This window comes from Lingula anatina, chromosome 3 (assembly GCF_051362555.1).
Source record: "Lingula anatina isolate TDL-2025a chromosome 3, LinAna3.0, whole genome shotgun sequence".
NCBI classification, from domain to species: domain Eukaryota; kingdom Metazoa; phylum Brachiopoda; class Lingulata; order Lingulida; family Lingulidae; genus Lingula; species Lingula anatina.
The window spans coordinates 27,297,130-27,318,619 of NC_141769.1; the positions used below are offsets into that span (position 1 = coordinate 27,297,130).

Here is a 21,490-nt window from a genome sequence, read left to right on the forward strand (position 1 = left end):
TAGATAAAACCAATTATATATATTCAAAACCAATAACAAAATGCCACACTCTCATCATATTCCAATACGAAGTCAACTTTATTTCTCCATCCAACATTTTGCTATGCAACATATAGTACAAAAAAACCTGGGGATAAAGCATCCGGAAAAAAAATATTATAATGTGCTGGAGTATGAAATAATGGGCTGTCACTCAGATCTGCGGTAACCAACTAAGGTCCAACTTTACTGGTTATAGCTAAACGCGTATTGAAGCACAGAAGTGCTCATAACTATATTACTGGCATACTCCACGACCAAATACAGTGCCATTTTCACCCTCTTTGTATTACAGTACACCTCTTAAATAGAAAGGAGGGGGTTAATGCATGCCCTGTTATTCAATGCTGGAAATGTAGTTAAAACAGAATACATTGCTTGTGAACTAAAATCCTTACATTCGAGTTCCACAATCAAGTGTTGAAATTAAACAACTGGTCAGGTATAGACCAATTATAGTGAATACTAATGTACTTCAACCCAAACCAGCAGAAGACCTTTCTTGGCCTCCTTGCACCGACTATTGTTAATTAATGGTTATAGTAACAATGATGATAAATAAATACACAGAAAGAAAACACATGCTTCGATTTTTTTTTAAAGTGCAGTGCTGCCACCTGCAGGTTAGCAGTTTGGTGGGGCAGACCAAGTCCCTGCTCCTGCTAGAGTGGCTAACAACTTTAACTGAACATTAATTTGTTTACCTTACACAATAATATGGAGTGATTAAGTGTCCGACACGGGGGCAGCGCAACGGACACACACTCCCACTAAAATAGTGCTTCCATTTCTTCTCAATGGGCAGCTTAAATTTGATTCATATTTTATCATTTCTGAACCTCATTATATGGGAATATCTTTCCCTTGTTCAAATTCTACACTCCTAGCTATAGGGGCAGTATAGCTTCCTTCACATCTTAGATTACACATTTTTTTTTATTAACCTGGATTCAACCTCCTTCTTTGGGCTTCTCTTTTTTTTGGTAAGATTTGGCATTCAGCAATTCAAGAATGCTCACCACTTGTTCATACTCAGAATTGTCCATTAAATTTTCATATTTTTTTTCCTCATTACTTCCCATGGACTCGTTTAATCCCTTAAGTTATTGACCAACATGAAAACGCCTTACTTTTACAGCAATTGTGTTCAACTAGAAAGACATCAGCCTTTTAGAGAATTATCTCACCACCAATAGCACCCCTTCCTGGGGCAGAACATGAATACCGTAACTACTACAGCCTAGGGCCACAGATAGGAGCCAAAGCCTTCCATATTGCAGGCTGGACAACATCAGGGCTCTGAATGAAGCCACAAGTGGCCGAGGCCTTGTATTTTGACCAAGTGATCCAGTAAACCACACTGGACTTTTCCCTCACCTTAACGCATTATGCATTTCATCATCAACAAAGACATCAACGTCTCACCCATTCACTTTCAGCTCCAAAATTGAGCATCTACCACACACCAACATTTTACTTCCTCATTCTGTGTACCCTAGCAAATTTCTTCACCACCTAATCTTATATTTTCTCCATGTCTCAACTGAATCTAAATCTCAATTTATCTCTTATCCTCAACTGTCTAAAAACACCAACATTTCCAACCAATTTAGGAGATCCATTCTACCCAAACCCTCTTCTCGTTTTCAAATAATTCAGAGGGTTCCCTTCTCGCACCTATATCCCCCCTTTTCAAATATTCTCCAAGAGCTCTCATCATCCTTTAGTTTTCTTAATTGTTGCAAGTCTCCTTACCTTCCTTACTTATCCCACACCTTCATTACTACTTGGGGCAATCCCTTCACCTTTCCCCCCCATATTGTATAAAACCCTCCTTTTCAAAACAACTCCCTATGATTCTATCTACAAGAAGTACTACATAATGTCAAGTACAATTCAGTTTTTGTTATAAAAGTATCCCACATGAATGTCCTTTGGAATAACAATATTTATAACTCCAACTGCTCTGAAAAGATGATATGGACCAAAAGTCTATCACTTGTTTCTTTTTTAAATGATCATGTCCAATGTCCATTTTCTACACAAGTCCAAGAAGCCATCCTTCTTTCTTAAGCTCAATAAGCAGTCACATTTCTAGGTGAATGTTTTAACAGTGAATCACACAAAAGGCTCGGGTCTTGAGATAATATAGTAATATATCCATGTCGTCTTTAATTAGTTCTAAATCCAAGTCCATGAAATAACAGTAACGTCCTGCTTTCCAATGCTAAATAAGATGGCTCATTTCCTGAATCACGACTGGATCATAATGTCAGTTTTATACTGTTTACATCCTTCAGTAAGAATGTTGTTGAGTCTCAAATAATCTTCATTCTCATAAAAACATTTGTCTTGAAATGTAAAATCCTTGTGAAACGAAGAAGTTAATATTCCAAATAATGAGACATTGCTCTACTTCTTTTCTCCTTCTTTTTCTTTCTTTGCAGCATTATCCCCACTCTTCTCCTCCGGTTTCTTATCCACCGCTTTACTAGTTGTCGAAGTAGTCGTTGTTGAGGTTGGGGCACTGGTGGTGCCCTCTTTTGCCTTGGCTTTCCCTTGTGGGTTCAGGAAATTCATGGTGTGTTTCAGCAACTCTTCACGTTGCTTAGCTTGCTGTGCCTTGATGGCACTGGCCTTATCTGGCTTGTTGTTAAGACTGCGCTGATCTGGGCGCTGCTGGTGGACGTTACCACTGCCTGCACCCTGGCGCCCCCCACCTGGAGCCTGGAATCGGGTATTGCTTCCACCACTATTCCCGGGCGGTGTGAGATGACGCATCATGTTCATTCCCATGTTTCCCATCAGAAGATTCTGGCGTACAATTCCTAAAACAACGAAGGCAGAAGTTAAGGCAAAAACAGTCATCAATCCTATGACATTTTCATAATGTTTACTATGGCAGTTGTGAAATTCAATTATTGGTAGTAACTGTGATATCAAACTGAATCACTCCTCTATGATATGAAAAAAATTTGATACATATATCATGACAATTCATTTCAATATATCATGACAATTCATTTCAATGGGAATTTGACACTGTTGCCTTTTTACCTGGATGTAGTGGGTTCCCAAATGGAAAGTTCACATTGTTAAAATTCTGTCCTCCCCCAAACTGATTTCTATTTTGTTGTGGCCTTGCAGGTCCTTTGTTCTGGCCAGAGCTCCACTTCTGCTGTTTGTTAGACTGCAGGCCACCTGCAGCTTTGTTTGCACCATCAGTGGCGCCCTTGGCACCACCAGGTTTAGTGGCACCATCCTTTCCAGCTGGTTTACTGGTTGTCTTGGTTGTTGTGGTGCTGCTGCTACTGCTCACAGTGCTGCTGCTGGACGACAGTGTTGTTACCACTGTTGATGTTGTCGAGGTCTTGCTATTGACACATGATGACACATGCTTGCTATTGTTCTGGGCAGAGAACTTTCCCTGGTTTAGGAGAAAGACATTCAAGAATGAGTCACCTGTGCCAAGCTTTGTTTATCAATTACATGAAAGGGGCCAAAAACTCAATAGAAGGAACATTTAATCAGGTTTCAATGGTCAAAGTAAACAACAGACAGATTTATTAAAGGCTGGTCTCCTTACCTTTGGGCTAGGGGCATTCCCTGTTTTAGGGCTTGGCGCACTACTATTTCTTGGGCTGGGGCTGCTGCTCATCTTCCCAGACAACCCATCCCCTCCTGCAGCCACAGGTTTATTGTAAGACCCATTGTGGTGCTGCTGCTGCTGTTGATGATGATAATTATTGTAACCTTTCATACTGCCTTTGTTGGATCCAACAGGTTGCTGTTGCTGCTGTTGGATATGCGAGGACAAACCAAAGGAGTTGTAGCTTCCAGTCAAGCCAAACTGGCCAGGCATTTGACCAGAGGGCGTGGCAGCAGAAGGTGCCCCTGGGGCAATGTTAACAGCTGGGCCGTGCAGTCCTACGGGCTGGCCAGAGTTCTGCTGTTGTTGCTGCAGGATGTTGATCTGAGTTCCAAAGCCCTGGACTGAATACTGTGTGGGAGCAGTCACTTGCTGTATAGGCCCTTGCTGTAAAAAAAATTTAACCATTAAAATAGGACAGATTTCATGTCTGATAGAGAAAGAAGGGAAGATTACTTTAACTAAAGTCATGTGCCAGCAAGAGTGTTCTTCATGTTTATCGGTCTTTAAACACCACCATTTTCTGTTCAATGTTGACCACTTGCTCACATGTACATGCGCATATAGTGACTTGGTCGACTGCTCACCTGTAGATTGGAAGAGGACTGCTGTGCCTGGTAGAAGCCAGTCTGTGACAGTGGGGTCTGGTTGTGGTGCTGGGAATAGAATGAAGTCTGTGGAGGCTGGACTGCCTGCAGGTTCTGCACAGTTTGTCTGAAAACAATAACAGAAAGTATGATTACACACTCTCTTTCAAATCTACACAAAATACTGACACCAATGTTTTTAATCCTTTAAATACCCATAAAAACACATCAATGGAAAGTCTCACCTCTGTTGCACCGTATGTGATCCAATGATTTGAGAGGAGTTCTGGTTCATGTTTTGCGTGGGGGGCTGTGTCCCTCCCAACATCTGACTCCCACCCAGTACAGCAGGTTCATACTGGACAAACAGCTGGGACTGGCTGTTGCTGAGGGGCTGTCCAAACTGGAGGGAGTTGAATGAGTTGTTCTTTGGCAGATTACCTGAGAAAAGAATGCCTTACAATTAACCGCTACACACATACAAGTGAATACTTTTCATCTGTGCACATCACAATCATAAATCGTTACAATAACTGTAGAGAAATACTACGATACCACTTGATTGTGAACAAATCTGACAATTTGTTGCACTTACCAAAGGCATTCTGTGATGGCGGTTTAATGGTCGCAGACATCAGAGATGTGGTGGCAGAGGACACCATAATAGTATTCTGCTGAGACTGGCCATACTGTTGCTGGGCCTGTCCAAAGCCTTGCTGGGACTGCCCAAATGCCGGCTGATTTTGTCCAAAGGCCTGTTGTGACTGACCAAAAGTTTGCTGTGACTGACCATAGGGTTGTTGATTTTGACCATAGGGCTGCTGTGTTTGACCGTAGGGCTGTTGCTGTGACTGGCCATATGGCTGCCTGCTGTAAGGATAGTTCTGTAACAGGTCACTCTGGGCTGGTGGTGGAGCAGAGCCTATGAAGAGGCTGGGTTGGCTGAAGGCAGCTTGGGCCTGGGGCTGGGGTTGTGGAGGCTGGGAGAAACTGAACCCATAGCTCTGCTGGGAGTACTGGAGAAGAAAGATTTGCTGCTCTATTAAAATAAATCAATGATCAAAAACAGTTGGCCTGTCTCTTAAAAACAGCTCATTTTTAAAGCTTTACTCTACACATGCAAGGGTTGGATTGACCATTATTATCAACATCACAAAGAGTTTTAATGACAGGTGCATATCGCAAAAATAAAATCCCAAAACAGATTTTCGATTCATCGACAAGTTGAAAACATCTTCCCTAATCATTTGATATGACAAAATCAAACTCTCACTGAGCCTGGCCCTTACCCTAGTGTCTGTGACCAGTTGAGTTCCCAGCTGGAAAGGCTGGTACTGTGACACAGTGATGATCACTGGAGGGCTGGGAATGTTCCCAGACACGTCAACCAGGGCACCAATGTTAGGGGAGTCACTGGTCGGCTGCAGCTGCTGTGGACGCACCTTGCACACATTGGGCGCCTCCCCCATGGCCACGGAGAACACCATATCACCCATGCTGGTGTCCTGCTGTCCACTGACCACCTGCTGCTGTTGTTGTTGCTGACTGCTGCTGGCCAGACTGGCGTTGGTCAGCATCTCTGCGGCTACAGCAGCTGTGTTGTTCAGGTCCATGGCAGTGGAGACCATGTTGGCCTCAGCGGAGATGTCACTGCTGCTGCCATCTATGTTATTGTCAAAGTATGTGACAACGGTGCTGCTGTTGACTGAACTGGTGCTGGTGGTGATGGCACTGCTGTGGACACTGAAATTATAACCATAAAGGAATTTAATAGAAAAAAATTTTCAAAGAGCTAGTTTGATCACTTAAGAGAGATTCACTGTGAAATAGACATCTTGCCAAGGGAACCGTTTTGGATTATTTTGGATTAATTTACGTAAAATGACCAAGCACGAGAGTTGCAAATAATGACACGTGCCTACAAGACGTGTTTAACTACATTCTACAGATCCTCTGAACTGGTTTAAGTCTTGCTACATCCTAACTATGTCAATTTCAACATACCCGTGTTCAAACACTGTGGACATGGGTGTCTCCCACATACTCTTCACAGCAGCTATCTTCATGCCCAGGTCAGAGGCAGGGGAGTTGGGAGACAGGGGTCCTGCCATCTTGTCCTGTGCCAGGGACATGCTGCCCTTGCCTGGCCTCACTATGCCACTAGACTCCTTACTGTCTGTGGGATCATCTGCAAGCTTGGCCAACTCCTCGTCAAAGGTAAACTCTAGCTTCAGCTCTGCAGATTCTTCGTTCTATAAACATAACAAGCCATTATAACACACCAGCTTATTTAGATTATAGTTATAAGGGCTGATGGTAAGCATATGAATACTGTTAATTTGTTTTCTAATTTTTCATTAAAAAAACTGATCTTGTTTCTGATTATGATCTCAGTTTTTCATTTTAGTTCAACTTTTTCTTTTTTTGTCAAACCATAGGTTGACATAGCCCAAAGCACCTAATCCATTTACCTGCGACAGGCTGAAAGAGCCAAATGTAGCTGGAAACTGGATGGGCTCCACTTTGTTCTCCTTCCTTGGTGTGCGACTAAGTTCCTCTGCCTTGTTTCCAGCACCCTTGGACTGGTGTTCTTGTTGTTTGACAGCATCATATGTGGCACTGCTCAGAGCATCAGCTGCCAACTCTTCACTCAGCTGCAAAGTTTACAGCATGTACCGATTACTACTCATTTCAGTTGTAAACAAATAGATTTATCATTTCAAATGGCACTTGGACAAAATAAAGAGCAAGTGAGGCAGTAAAATGCAAACATAAGTAATAGAATGGCTTGAAATATGTATTCATGAAGGAGGCATAAAACTAAATATAAGTACAGCCATCAGGTAGATGGGTGATGAGTTATGTCTTCTTTGCCATAGCATCTGCTGTGTTGTAAGTCATCATATGGCTGAATTCTTCAAGTCTACAGAACTTCACAACTGAGCTCACAGCCACACATTCCAGTCATACCTGTGCTATCTTGCTCTCATTGCCAGGAGAGCTCCTTCTGGAAGAGGGAGCAGAATTGTTCATGTCGTTCATGTCAATGCCACTGTCATGCTGATCATTCTTGTCAAACTTCTGCTCTCCCAGCGGTTCAGCTATCCCCATCTGAGCAGAGAAGGTGATGGGTTTGTCCCAGGCATTCACTGGCACGCTAGGCAACAGGCTGGTTGGAACGGAGGGTGTCACACTGGCTAGGGAGTCTGTGCGAGGAAAGAAACAAAAATAAAATAGCTGTAACCTTCTATAATTATCAAAATTAAATCTTTTCAAGGAATTTAACAATTTGTAATGTGATTTTTCTATATTTACATACACATAAAATATTGATAAGCCATCAGTCTAGTGGGTGATGAGTATTGTCTTCTTTGCCAAGGCATCTGCTTTATTGAAAGTCATCATCTGGCTCAAAGTGATTCCTACTTTATTCTTAAACTATGCCAAACAAGGTTGCACATTTAACCATATCCTCACAAATACCTAAAATAAACAACTTACGCTTGGCCTCCACTTCCATGATGCTAGGTCCCCCTGACATTGGAATGTTGTTGGCCAGCTCGTTATCCCAGTTCTCTATCTTTGGCATGAACACATTGGTGTTGTTGTTTTTGTTATTTTCACGCTCCCTCTCTCTCTGCTCTTTCTGCTTGGCCAGTCTTGGGGGCAGCTTGCTGAACTTGCCACCACCACCGCCGCTGAGTTTCTCACCAGAATTTACTATGGGGGAGGCTGCTACTCTTGGCTTTGAGGACAGCACCTTAAAAAATGGCCAATAATGTCTATCATTTTTGTTTGGTGGTGATCAAACAGGATAAAACCTGAATATCTCCAACCTTTGACACATGGTTTATTTTTATTATATAAGCTGTGATGAAATGTTTGCTCAGAGTCAAGTTAGATTATTATATCACGGTCATTCATTGGATTGACAGATTTTTCTAACACATCATCATAGCAAACACAAAGATGGAAATACACGAAAGCCAACTGCTCCTACCTTTGACAGCAGGTCTTTCTCCTTTTTACCCTTCTGATCCGAGACTTTCTTAGTCAGCAGTGTTTCTTTTGTCTTCTTGGTGGACTTTTTGTAGGAAACCTCCTGAAAGCCCTCATTGGCTTCAAACAGGAAGTCTGGATCATCTATGGTCACTTCTGGCTGGTCATCTATGACCACCACACCTGAAAGAAACCAGGAATTAGGTTATCTGGGAAAGTTGAATGCTTGTGTACACTGGGACCAGATTTATAAAAGAACACGAGTACAATTTAAGGTCTGTCGGTTATATTTACCTGTAAAAATTGCTACTATATCATACTAAAAATATACAAAACTTACTGGCATAATTGTTAATATCAATATTTGCTAGTGCATCAGCCTTCTTGTTGTCCTTTTCATTTTTTTCTTGGGTATTTTTTAAAGGCTTGGATACATCTGACAGTCCAGATTGTTTGGAGGTCATTTTATTCCTAAAAAAGAAATAAGGGAAACTTTCACCAAACATAACTACAACAATTGCAATATCAAATATTCTATGAACTGATGAGCACTGGAAAAGTGCCCCTCCTTGGGTAGAATGCTCATGAAAAATTTATCTCCTAACCTCAATCACAAAGCTAGCTCAGAGTAGAGTTAGATTTCTATATCATGGTCATTCATTGGATTGACAGATTTTCTAACACATCATCATTGCTAATATTGAAGAGCGTGGGAAGCTTTTCTAATCAAGATTAAATTACTTACTTGTTGTTCAGATTACTCAGGGCATTCCTAATAGCATTAGGATCATCAGGGACGATTTCATCCACTCTGTATACACTGACGTTTTCCTTCTTGGCAGAATTCTTGTTGTTCCTTGGACCAGGGTTTCCAGGCCTTCCTCCACCAGCCGTCCCATTAGCCTTATAACTGGGTGACTTCTCTTTTCTATTGTTTCTATCTCCTGACCTCCAGTTATCTGCACCATTTGCACGGCGATTAGTTCGGTCAGTCACAGGCCTTTGGCCAGAGAAACTCTTTTTGAAGGGGCCATTCTCTTTTCTGTCCCTGTTGTCTTTAAATTCGTTTTTTGAATCCTGCTTGTCGCTTCGCTCCAAGACATCGCTACTCTCGGAGGCAGTCTCCCACTCTTCCTGGTCATTGGCATTAACATCTGAGGAATTGGATCTGTTCAACTGCTGGGACTTGTTGCCACGCCCACTGCCTCGTCCTGCTGAGTAGCTGCCAGCGCGACCTCTGCCTCGTCCTCGTGAGCGCTCAGAGTAACCGCCTCTGCCACGCCCCATTCCACCAGAGCTGCCACCTCTGCCTCCACCATACCTAGGTGGGTAATTCTTGTCTCCCTTTCTGTAGTCATAGCTAGTGAAAAGTGAAGATGTCTCATCATAAACCACAGTCCTTCCACATTGCCTCAAATTTATTAAGATATGAAGTAAAAGACACAAACACAAAATTCAGCAATTGGTTTAAGTAATATCTTTTCCAGGTAGTCAAAACCATAATCAGTTTCAACCCTGACTACTGCCATGCATTAACTCAACAAGAAGAAAATGTACCCAATCACTTACTCTCTGTCTCCAACATTTTCTTTGTCTTCCCTAACCAAGTTTTGTGTGTCTTCCACCTCGTTCTCATCTTGTTTGGAATTGTAAGAAGCTGTGGCTGATGCACTGTGCTTGGCTGGTGGGCGGCCATAGCCAGCACTGTTATGACCACTATAAGGTCTTGGTGGAGCAGAGAAGAACCTTCCACCACGTCCACCTCTTGGATACCCACCTGTTAAGGATAATAATAATAATAATAATAATAATAATAATTTAATAAATAATAATCCATACTGGCATTTCATTTAATGACAGAGATACAAAAGCACCATACTTTAACAGCAAAGGAAAAACTGCAAAAAAAAAAAAAAAAAAAAAAAAAAAAAAAAAAAAAAGCTTGTATCTGGATTTCCATAGTGATCTCTTACGAAATGCATGTAGTGTCATGTTCATTGAATTCCCATGTTTACAATCAGTATATGATACAGACAAAAGAAGCTGGCTTTAAAATCCGTTATCTGGTAATTGGGTTTGAAAAAAGAAGGTAAATTCCATCAAAAGAATTCTTCAAGCCCTGCTTCACTATATTGAACTGCAACTTACTATCAGCATGTTGTTTGGGTTCATTCCAGAACCTACCTCCTCTTCCTCCACTTCTCTCGCCACGCCCACCGCGTTGTAATGCTGAGGTACTAGAACCACGCCCTCGTCCACCATCGCGAGATGAGCGGCGTCCATCTGACCTCTTCTCCTCTTTGTTGTGACCATCTTTGTTCTCCTTGTAATCAGCCTCCTTCTGGTCTGGCTTGATGTCAGGTTTCCTCTCCCAGGCAGACTTCTTAGGAGGCAAATTGGCTTCCTTATGGCTGGGCTTTGAGAAGTCCTTAGACCCAGGCTTCAGTTCCTTATCCCTAGAACTCTCCCTGGAATCCTCTGCCCGGCTGCTGGAGGTCTCTTCACTCAGAGTCTCCTCCTCTTCTAACCAATCATCACTTTCCTCATCACCGTATTGGTCCTTGACTGACAACTTAGGATTGACCTCAGCTTCTCTGTTGTCCCATACCCCTATCTTATTGTCCTTTGTCAACTCATTGGACCTTCCTCTACCCTCTCCATAGCCCTGTCCCCCTCCGCGTCGGTTGTCGTAACTGTAGCCTCCCCGACCACGCTCTCCACGACCTCTTCCTCCGCGTACAGCACTGTATCCACTTCGACCTCTTGGACCACCTCGACCTCCTCGTACATATTCTCTTCCTCTGCCTCGACTAGAAGAACGATCATAATATTCATCGTAGCGCCTGCTGCTTGGCGGCCCACGATCATCACGCATTCTCTTCACTGGCGGTTTATCTCCATCTCTCTCTTTTTCCTTCAGATCAAATTTCTTGGATTTGTCATCATTTTTCTTTGTGTCTGAAACTGATGCTGTGGCTGTCTTAGGTCTGTCTCCTCTCTCTTTGGGTTCATCAGCTTTGGGATCTTCGCGTTGCTTAGGTCTGGTTAAATAGAAGTGTAAGCATAGTTTATTTGTAAAGACTTGGTATTTTAGTCTCAAAGTATGCATGTCAGTTTCAAATATATATTAAACTAGAATATGGAACCAGAAACACAATAGGCACTGTAAAAATTCGTCACATTCAATATACTTTAATATACTCCGTAAGAGTCAAAACAACATAAGTTGAAGTATAAAGACTTACTTCTCCCTTTCTTTTGTTTCTTCTTGTGGCTTTTCATTTTCCTTATTCTCTTTGATTGGTGATATCTTGGTGAGAGATTCCTGAAAGATAAACACAAAGTTTTGGTGATAACTTGGTGAGAGATTCCTGAAAGATAAACACTAAGTTTATTACAGAAGTATTTCAATATAGGATATGGACCTTTTGTCCCCTCAACATTTTTCGATGCTAGAACATTTTTGCCTTTAGTAAGTGAAGAAATACCAACCTTGCTGGAGGATTTGTCCTTTTGTGGTGGTCTTCCCCATGGACTCTCCTGTTTTGGAGATTCAGTTTTCCTTTCTCCAGTATTGCTGGAATTGGTGGAAATATTGGAGGAGGACCTCTTCAGAGAAGTGTAGTTACTCCTTGGAGGTAAATTTTTCTCAGCCACTTTTGAAGGAATGGGAACTGGGGCATTTGGTCGACCTTCAATGAAGAAAAGTTGTCAACACTAAGTGTTCAGAAACAGTATTGGTTGAATATTTGGCAGTCTGTTTGATAAATGCAAGCACTACTCTTAACTGCAACATGCAACCAGATGAAGTTCAATGCTTACAGTAATTTTTTTTCTTTTAAAATGGACCTTGTTAAATGGGTTATTGCATTTTTTCATCAAAAGCAAAAGCATCAAAAGCATACCCCGTGGCCTATGTTCCTCAGGTAACTGAAAAGGAGTGTCACTCCAAGCTTCCTCCTTTCTTCCCCGTTCCTCCTCTCTGCTACGTTCATTCCTGTCATTTCTTCGAGAGGGGAAGTCTTTTCCTCTATCTTGATCTCTTGGGCGATCTTCACGGTCGGGCCGCTCCCTCCTACGATCTTGTTCTGAACCACGGCTACCATGGCTCTCACGACTGTCATGGCGTTCTCTGCTCTTGGGATCTGGTTGTCTGAAAAATGGACAATGTATATATAAGGCAAGGTCTACTTAAGACAACTCAATAACAAAACCATTTTGGTTAAAGATCTTATATACACATCCTTAGCAATTTGACATTTATATATGAGATTCAGCAATTTAAAATCGACTCATCTGAGCAGCCATCAATAAGATGGGTGATGAGTCTTGTCTTCTCTGCTAAAGCATCTGTCATATTTGCAATCATCATCAGGCTGACCCTTACTTATCTTAGAAGTTTGAGAAGGCTCCATCTTACCTATCCTCTCTTCTTGAATGAAAGAAGTCGGACCCATCTTCAAATGGATCCTTTTGCACCACGGGCGGTTTTCTGGGTCCCATGTCTCTCTGGCCATCCCTGTCCCTCTTATCCAAATTCCTGTTCTCCCTCTCTGGCTCTGAAGATTTGGGCCTGTCCATATCTCGTGGGATTTTTTCACCTTCTCTTGGACCATTTTCCTTTTCTTCCTCTTTGCCTTTATCACCATCCCTGACAGAGGAGATTCAATTATGAAATTTGAGTAATTTGCACAATCATTAAAAAAAAAAAAAACTCATTTGCATAAACTTGGAGAAAAGAACACTTGTGTGACATGGGTTTTGCTTTTGGAATGGACATTTCTTCTCATAAAAATTTTTGATTCCAGAATTTTTCTTAATATTCTCACTCTTACCTTTCAAAATCAGCTCTTCTGTTTTCATATTCTCTTCTCTCTCTTTCCCATTCCTTGTAGTGCTGCTCGTAGTATCTCCTCATCTCTTCAAAAGCCCCTAGAAATATGCAAAATGACATTCCCATTTTTATTTGACTTTTTTTCTGCAACAATTAAGTCTATTCTTCTTTAAAAATTTAGACAAGCATTTGAACACCACAAACCCTATCACAACTGGCCTTGCACAATTTAAAGTACCCCTACCAACACATATGGGTTTCAGAATATTTCTGACCATCCTGTCCGTCTGTCTGCAGTGTATATAAATCAGTGTTCTCCAAACACTCCTAACACAATACTGTAATAAGTGGGCCTTACAAACCTGGGTGCATGGGGCCATATGGAGGGCGGTCCATCCAGTGCCGCGGATCTCGGTCATAGGGCGGAAACTCGGGGGTTCTGGGGCCATGGTCAGGGTGGCCGTCCCCAGACTCCCCACGACTATCTGTGCGGCCCCGCCTCTGCATCCCAGGGTACATTGGCATGCCTGCAAGGCAACAGGCCACTTCTGGTTAAGTCAAGAGTTTCCAACAGGCACAACACCAAATGTGTACAACAACAAAAAGGGGGTTACTACAACAGTGACATATCTGCCTATCATTGGACGGGCGAAAAAACACCAGGTCGAAGCTATGAAGCAATGGTGTGCAAACATGCAAGCAGCAATTGATTAACCCATGTGCTGTCAGCAAACAGGCATGCCAATGTGAACAACCCATCCCATTCCCGTCTACAACAGACAACATTCAACAAGGGTCCATCAAGACTACGACATCAAGTAAGCGCCCAAATCAACACCTAAACCATAACTATTCAATCCCTTTTCATAGAACATGTTAGGAGAAAACAAAGGCATTCTGTGACAAATAGACTTCTGCCTTATATGTGCAGTGCTGTCCAACTTGGCTGTGCAAGCACATTGTACAGAAAAATTTCAATGCCTCACAAATCAGTACAGTAGCAGCAGGACCAACCAATTTACAACTAGAACTATAAGTAAGCTCATGCATGGACAAAATACATTCACAGGTGGTCTTCAACTGGACTATTCTTACTAACACCATCATGCACCAAACTGCATGCACTCCTACTCTCTCACTTATAATTTAAACTAAGCCCTACACCAACATGCAGTAATCGTAGAATAAAATTTAACATCAACAAAGAAGGACACCTTTACTCAAAATCAGTTATTCCATAAAAACAAAAATCAACAGCACAGTTCTCTGATTCTAGGTTCCAGGTACCTTGATTACCATCTTGCACTTACAATACAAATATTAAAATCAAAAACTTTCTGATAATATTAATATTTGGTTTCTGTCATATCCTAGCACTAACCTGGTGGCATCATGTGAGGTGGTGGCATGTAGCCCCACCATGGAGGTATCGGTGGCCCTTTGCTTCCTTGACGCATGGCTCCAGGGGGAGGCGGACCCGGGGGGCCAACCTTCATCATCTGTGGGGGTACACCACCACCGCCGCCTCCCTGGGGTGGAGGAGGAGCAGGCGGCGGCTCTGAGGAGTGCTGCTTCTGAAACCTTGGGGGAACATTCTTGGCAAACTGCTTGGAAAACTGAGATGACTGAAATGAAAAGACCACTAAACATGATGAGGTCATGTAACTTTGACAAGTTCAAGTTAATATCTCATTTTCAATAAAACTGTAAAATCCAGTTGTACACTAAACAATTGCTAAATCAAAATGGGAATATCTAGACAAGTAAATTCTACTAATCCTTTCTTTTCCATGGTTGTCCACATTTATTTTTTACCTGGGACCTTGCCTTGTCACTGCTTTCACTAGTGGTTCTCTCTCGTTCTCCAGAACTGACAGATCTTTCTCGTCCTTCACTAATAGTGCGTTCCCGACTTGTTTCTCTTTCCCTGTCACTTTCTGACTCCTATATAAAAGATAATCTGGGATAAATTAAACAAGAACTAAAACTATGCATTCAAAACTCCAAAATTTAACAATTTTTTCGGTTATAAACAAAACTTCAAGCATCACGACAAGCATACAGAACCGAATGTCACATCATTTCCAAAGCCATTCAAGTTTATGAACATACCGAGTCAGTTCTTCTGCCCAGCTTGCCCTCTAGGGCTCTCAACTTCTCCTGGGCTGCTGCTTTGCGCTCGGCCTCCACACGCTTCTCCTCATCTTCCCGGCGCTGACGAGCCCTCTCCACTGCCTCAGACATTTCATCGTGCTGCTTACGTCTGCGCTGACGCCACATCTCATCTTCATCAGTTTCAGAGTGTCTTGGACTCCGGGGTCCTGGCCCAGTGGGTGGGAAGGGTCTCTATTGGATAATAATAATAACATTAAGCTACAGAAAATGCATATTGTTTAATACTTATATGATAAATAACTTTTCTTAGAACAAAAGCCAAGTAACTTTTCTTCAACCATGAGAATCAACTCAATGTAGCAAACTGTTAGTAAAACAGATCCAACTTCAGATATTACATTGTGTTATACTCATTGTGGAGAGGCATGTACTGCATTGTAGGAGCACAAAGTTAATAGGCTAGTAGGGCTTACCTGTCCTGGGGGTGGCGGCCTCATGAAGGGTGGAGGTGGATAAGCTCCAGGTGGAGGGGGACCACGAGTGGCATCGAAGGGCATTCGACCTTGCCACTGGCGCTGTAAGTGAATTTACAACATTACACTATATCATCCATCTTTCTCAAATTATTTCCGTTTTATTGAGAAACATTTGATGTACAATAAAAGTATTTTAGAATTCTCATACCTGGTCCATGGGTGGTCTGTATCCCATAGGCCCGTGTGCCTCCCATCCAGCATGTGGCGGCATTGGGCGATCCTCCTACAGTTAAATTAACAAGCTATTAGTTTACTTGTTATTAACTTTTTATATGTATACAAACTTGTTACAGACGCAAGTTTTTAAAATTTTTCAGAAACTCTTCTCAAGGACTTAACAAGTTAAAAAGATAAGTAATGGGGTTTAGCTGTGTGTACTCTTACCCTAGAGCTTTGCCTGTCGAAGGGTTCCCTTGGACTTTTCTGTCGGTCAAAAGGCTCTGTAGGACCGGATCTTTCAAACATCTCTCTGTCACTTCTTCCCTTCTCTTCCCTGAAGCACATAACACAAATTTCAAAACATTTTTACGTAGGTCTTTCAACTCATTTAAACATCTCTGACATCAGATTATAACTTTTTTTGTGAGAATCTTTTGAAGTATATGTGACAACAATTTTCCAAACATGTCAATCTGTAAACCAACTTACTTCTTTTCTCTTGGAGTTTGTGGGGAATCTTCATCATCACTGAACACCAATTTTTCCCTGCAAGCGAAAAGAAAAGTCATTATATGCAATATGAATGTTTTTATGGGTTAAGCTTCATCCTTGACTTAATCAAAATTGGTGTAAACAAAAACCCTCCTTTTGTTTAAATACATATTATCAAAAAGAATCCAAAACTCTTAAAGCCCTCTATCATAATGGTTCATCCATTTTAATTAAAACCCCTACTGCATTATTTTCCACCCTGCAAGTATACATACGTATAATCAATCTCTCCATGTGCAGAGGCCCAGCCTCCATCATTGTCATCATTCTTAATAATTTCATCAAACTCTCTCAAATCAGAGTCCTTGATAATGGCTGGCCTCTTGTACACTTCCTCTGAGGAATCGGCAGGTGGAGCCCGCTGCTGGGGCATAGGGTGACGGAACTTCCCATCTGGCCCTGGGAAAGGATATGGTGGCCTCATCCCAGGGAAGTTTGGGAAGGGCCCTGGAAACCCTGCTCTGGGATACATGTATGGTGGCATCATTCCTCGGAAATGGGGTGGCATCATCATGGGTCCCCCTGGGCCCATGGGCGGCATGACTTGCGGACGACCTTCAACTGACCCAGGGCGAGGCGGCTGTGGGGATTCACGCTGCTGTTGCTGCTGGTCACGTTGTTGGTCTGTCCCTCCGCCGCCACCGGACGTCGGAGTACCATTCTGGGATGATGAGTCCTGCTGTTGCTGTTGTGCTACTACTCCACGGCCACCGCCTTCGCGCCAACTTCCAACATCTGCAATAACAACACTTACTATGTTAGCTGGAACTGCCAGCATGATGAAAACAAAATAGGGTTTTATGTTAATACATATATTTTCATCTAGACTGAACAAAGTGAATAGTAAATTTATGTAAACGTTTGATTGTACTTTTCAATATAAATTCTGGAAATAAAAAATAAATTCTTTTTAATGACCCTGTCTAGATGGGAAGCTTACTTTGTGGTCTTAAACTTGGCCCTGGTCCGTATTCCGATTCTTTTTTGTCTTCTTCCGCCTTTTGATGTTGTTGCTGTTGCTGCTGCTGTTGCTGGCCTGGTGTGGTGTTTTCGTCTCCACCTGTAGAAAGTTTTGGAAATTCCTGTTGAAAATAAGGTGATTCTTGTCCTGCGGCAAAGTTTGCTGCAAGCCCTACATTGCCCATGGTGATGCTGCTCCAAGATTTGCCCCCTGCCCCTCCTGCTCCAGGTGTGTTGTTTGCCCCAGATGTTGCTGCTGATACTGATACAGCTGGTGGTATAGCTGCTGCTGTTGCACCACTGCTGCTGCCCCCAGCAATGGCACCGGTTCCAGGTTGTGTCTAAAATTCAATAGAAACTTTCTTTACAAATGGTAATCACAAACTAAAATTGTGCCATCTTCAAAAATTTATATCAAAAGCCTATTATATCCGAAATTCTCAATACAAAATCTAACCATATAGGGACTTTTTGTTCTACATATTTCATGACTGAACCATACCTTCTGTGTAGTTTGCCCCTGTGATTGTGGTGTGGTAGCCGGCCGCTGCTGCGATGACGGCGGCTGACTTCCACTCTCTTTCTCCTCCTTCGTGCCCCATCCTGAAGTACAAGCAAAATCAACACTACTAATAACTGCGAGTTAGACAAATACAAGGTTGTAAGCAAGTTGTGTGTGAAACCAACAGCCATGGGCAACTTCCACCAACTAAAAAAACATGTAGCCACTTACAATTTTTTTTCATTAAAAGCTTGATGTGATAATTTACATACTGCAAAAATATCAAGTTATACATCTGGTCAATTTAGCAAACTTTGTCAGTCAATAATGCTGCAACAAAGGTGTACCAGTTACTTCACTTCAACAGCATTTGTTCTTCCATTTGTAACAGCATTCAGTTCAATACATCTTAAAATGAAAGGAGTACAATAAAAATGATACATTAAAAACTTCAGCAGAACCAGCTTACCTGCTCCTCCAGTTGGCACTAAGGTGACGTTCGGGTCGTTTCCGCTGTTTTCACTCCTTAAACTAGGTAAATTAGCTGGTGGTGGCATGCGCCGCACGGCTCCCACTTTTCCCAGGCTTTGTAAGCCATGTTGACGAGGAACTAAAAAGATAGGCACCAAAATTTGAGTGTGCTAAGACATACAAGTATTTAAAAATCACATTTTTATTTAGTTACTCAATCAGGGTATGTTTAATTTTCAACTTTTAGATATTTAAACTGTCACAATGGCTTATCTTAGCAGAAATCAAACCAGTCTACACTAAGCCATAAAAAGACTGCACAACAACCTCTTCAGATAAAAGCCTTTTGGTCATATTCTTTCCGGCTATTCAATAATATCCTTCCTATGACCTTAATCCATACTTGAAGCCTGATCCACAGAGTAAATTAAAAGCAAATGCCACAAGCAATTCTGCTGAGCACATCTGAGCTAGGTGCACAATCATGATTGAACTATTGAAATTCCAAGTGTTTTCAAGGTAATCAATGAAATAATCCTAGAAGCCATCCGTCTTCTTTGATTAGCCCAGTAGGTCAAGTGTCTTGGAGTGCAACAGCTTGCTTGATGCTGGATCAGTACTAACTTAATTACAAACAAAGCACACAGCAGTTTCCCATATGCTTCCACATTTATATCAATTTACAGCTTCTTAATTTATAGAAGTAAGACAAAAACATACAGTTAACTGATACGCCCACATAAATATTACAGGATTCTGGCATGCATCGGGAGGAAAAAAGAATACAACTGGCCTTATTTTATATTCTTTCATATACAGTTTGGGAGTCTGCTTTTCTTAAAACCATACATGTAAACAGAAAATCTTACTAAGTATGAAGGAGAGCCAAAAAGCTACAGTCCTTTCTAAAATTCAATTATAGACTTTACAACAAACAGCCCCACTTATACAACTCGTCTCACAGAAATTCAGACCAATGACACCATTTTACCTGCAGTTCATCAATTTCAGATAACTGCATTTTAGTACCAAACCAATGGGCTCTTTCTAATAAAAGTGATGTCTACAAATCTTATAACAGGTAAAATGAACATGCATGTAATAATAATAATAATAATAATATTCTAGTATTATAGAGGGTAAAACATTCTAAGTGTATACACTATCTTATGCATGGCCCTCACACATCTGCACTGCTACTTATAGATGTGTAAAATGTAAACATCATACTTACCAGAAGTCTTTTGGGTCTCAACGGTCTTGCCCTTGTATATTGTATTGATATTGATCGACGTGAATTTTGACTTGCTTTTCTCCCCCTTGCTGCCTAGCCCCGAAAGTGTGGACATTTTGTCGGAGAGCACATTGAGTTGTGTACCTTACGTACCCTATGAACGGACCTGGTGATACCTGGAGAAAAAATTCCGATGTGTAATGTACAGTCTTACAGATCTGATGTAGGGATCAATATTGTTGACCCCATTAGCTTTATCACCTGGTTAAAATCTGCCATGTAAGATTTTATGGAACACTCAAGTTCACTTCCATAATGATTAACATATTCTCAATACACTCTTGCTGACAATACCAAATAATATCTTTTCTGACCTGCCATGGTTTCCCTTGTCACCTAAAAATCATTAACTTTACACTGACAAAATGCCATAGGCTGTTAATTAATGCAGTAATCATTTTGATATAAATACTTGTTTTGATTGACAATATTTCAAAGGGCATTTCACTTCAAGTCTTCAAGAGATACACCTCAAGGGTTTTTCACAAAACTGAAATATCATCTCTACTGATTAAAAAGGATATAAGCCTTCAGCCTGTTCTAGCCTAAATATTATCTGTCCTATAACTTTGATACTTTCCTATAATATTTAGATGAAGAATGCAGTGTACTGAGTAGTGGAGATCAAATCAAGTGGAATACAAAATACTATCAAAAGTCAAAGATACGTGAAAAATAAGAAATTCTACCAATAATATTTTCGGCTACAAAATTTTCGGCAACAATATAGGAGAAATCAAGTAAATTGGCATACTAATTTATTTCAATAGTAGTGGCATTGCTCAAAGTCGCCACAAAACTGAATCAAGATTTGATAAAAATCGAGATATAGCACAAGTACGTGGTTCTAAAAAACCCGGTCAATCGTACAACCTCTCCTACACTAACATTAGCTCATCAATCAATGAAAAGTTTTAAAATACTTGCTTTTTCTATCGATAACATCATTTTGGTTAAGTGCCATGGGTCTCAACAAAAGCGAACAAAAGTATAAAATGAACGCGATGAAAAATTATGAAAAAAATGTTATTGGTCGTCAGGTAAAAGCCTACGACTTCAAAACTACATAACTGGCTGCGAACAACAAATGTTTTACTTCGAAACCGGTCTTCTAGACATTAAGAGCATGGAGCAGTAATCGTCATAACTGTGTAAATGACCAGTCAACACAATGGACTCAAATGCATTTCCTCTCAAGGTAACGCCATTGTTTCTCCTTTCTTCCTCATCAAACCCAAAGCTTCGGTTTAGAAAATCGAATACTCACCACGGGCCGTTCGAGTGGGTGATCACTTTGCGACAAAAAATAGCTCTTTCGAGGACAATCCGCTGTCCGATGGCGACAGATTTCTTTGGATTGTCAGATAGTAATAATCCGACTTTTTTCGCTTCCAAAATGGCGACTATATGCAAATGTATGTTTAAATCATTACGTCACCTTCCCAGAGTGCTATGCGCGTCTCACCAAACACAGCGAGTCCCACACAGAGGGCATTGAACTTGATGGTTTCATTCTTTTGCTGCAGTGATATTTTTTCTTGGGGTAATTAGAAATCGCGCAAGAATCCTGTTCAGAAATCAATATCTTTAACTTTAATTTTGTTCTATAGCCCCCTCTCAACATTTTCATTCTCTTGCAAGAATAAATAATCTAAAACATTCTATGCATAATTTTCATTTAATTTTTTCACCATTTAGGGACAACAGCTGTTCATTTTGGCCAAAAATGGACTTTCTTGGGGTAAACAACAATTTTCCCATGTTATCCAATGGTTAATAAAGTCGCTCTAACA

The 21,490-nt window shown here is 41.3% G+C and overlaps 1 protein-coding gene across 3 annotated transcripts; it reads right to left on the reverse strand.

Moving 5' to 3' along the window:
- Window positions 1–54: 54 nt before the first annotated feature.
- Window positions 55–21,154, reverse strand: LOC106167929 (uncharacterized). Of its 3 annotated transcripts, none has more exons than XM_013546827.3 (35): window positions 20,965–21,154; window positions 19,638–19,813; window positions 18,402–18,542; window positions 17,933–18,033; window positions 17,411–17,771; window positions 16,686–17,205; window positions 16,408–16,464; window positions 16,144–16,252; window positions 15,908–15,982; window positions 15,697–15,798; window positions 15,221–15,454; window positions 14,924–15,052; window positions 14,490–14,733; window positions 13,471–13,635; window positions 13,110–13,206; window positions 12,695–12,925; window positions 12,180–12,427; window positions 11,767–11,966; window positions 11,520–11,599; window positions 10,459–11,315; window positions 9,844–10,051; window positions 9,020–9,634; window positions 8,615–8,745; window positions 8,276–8,457; window positions 7,777–8,035; window positions 7,246–7,481; window positions 6,747–6,929; window positions 6,280–6,527; window positions 5,565–6,018; window positions 4,871–5,291; window positions 4,521–4,716; window positions 4,276–4,402; window positions 3,626–4,075; window positions 3,097–3,466; window positions 55–2,867 (listed from the first exon to the last, which is right to left on the reverse strand). In XM_013546827.3, the coding sequence occupies exons 2-35, from the start codon at window positions 19,750–19,752 to the stop codon at window positions 2,452–2,454; spliced, it is 8,562 nt and encodes a 2,853-aa protein (XP_013402281.2). In that variant the 5' UTR covers window positions 19,753–19,813; window positions 20,965–21,154; the 3' UTR covers window positions 55–2,451. The 3 variants fall into 3 exon arrangements, with proteins under 3 accessions (XP_013402281.2, XP_013402280.2, XP_013402282.2); XM_013546826.3 differs by having other exon boundaries at window positions 10,423–11,315; XM_013546828.3 differs by lacking the exon at window positions 13,471–13,635 and having other exon boundaries at window positions 10,423–11,315.
- Between the last annotated feature and the right edge of the window lie 336 nt (window positions 21,155–21,490).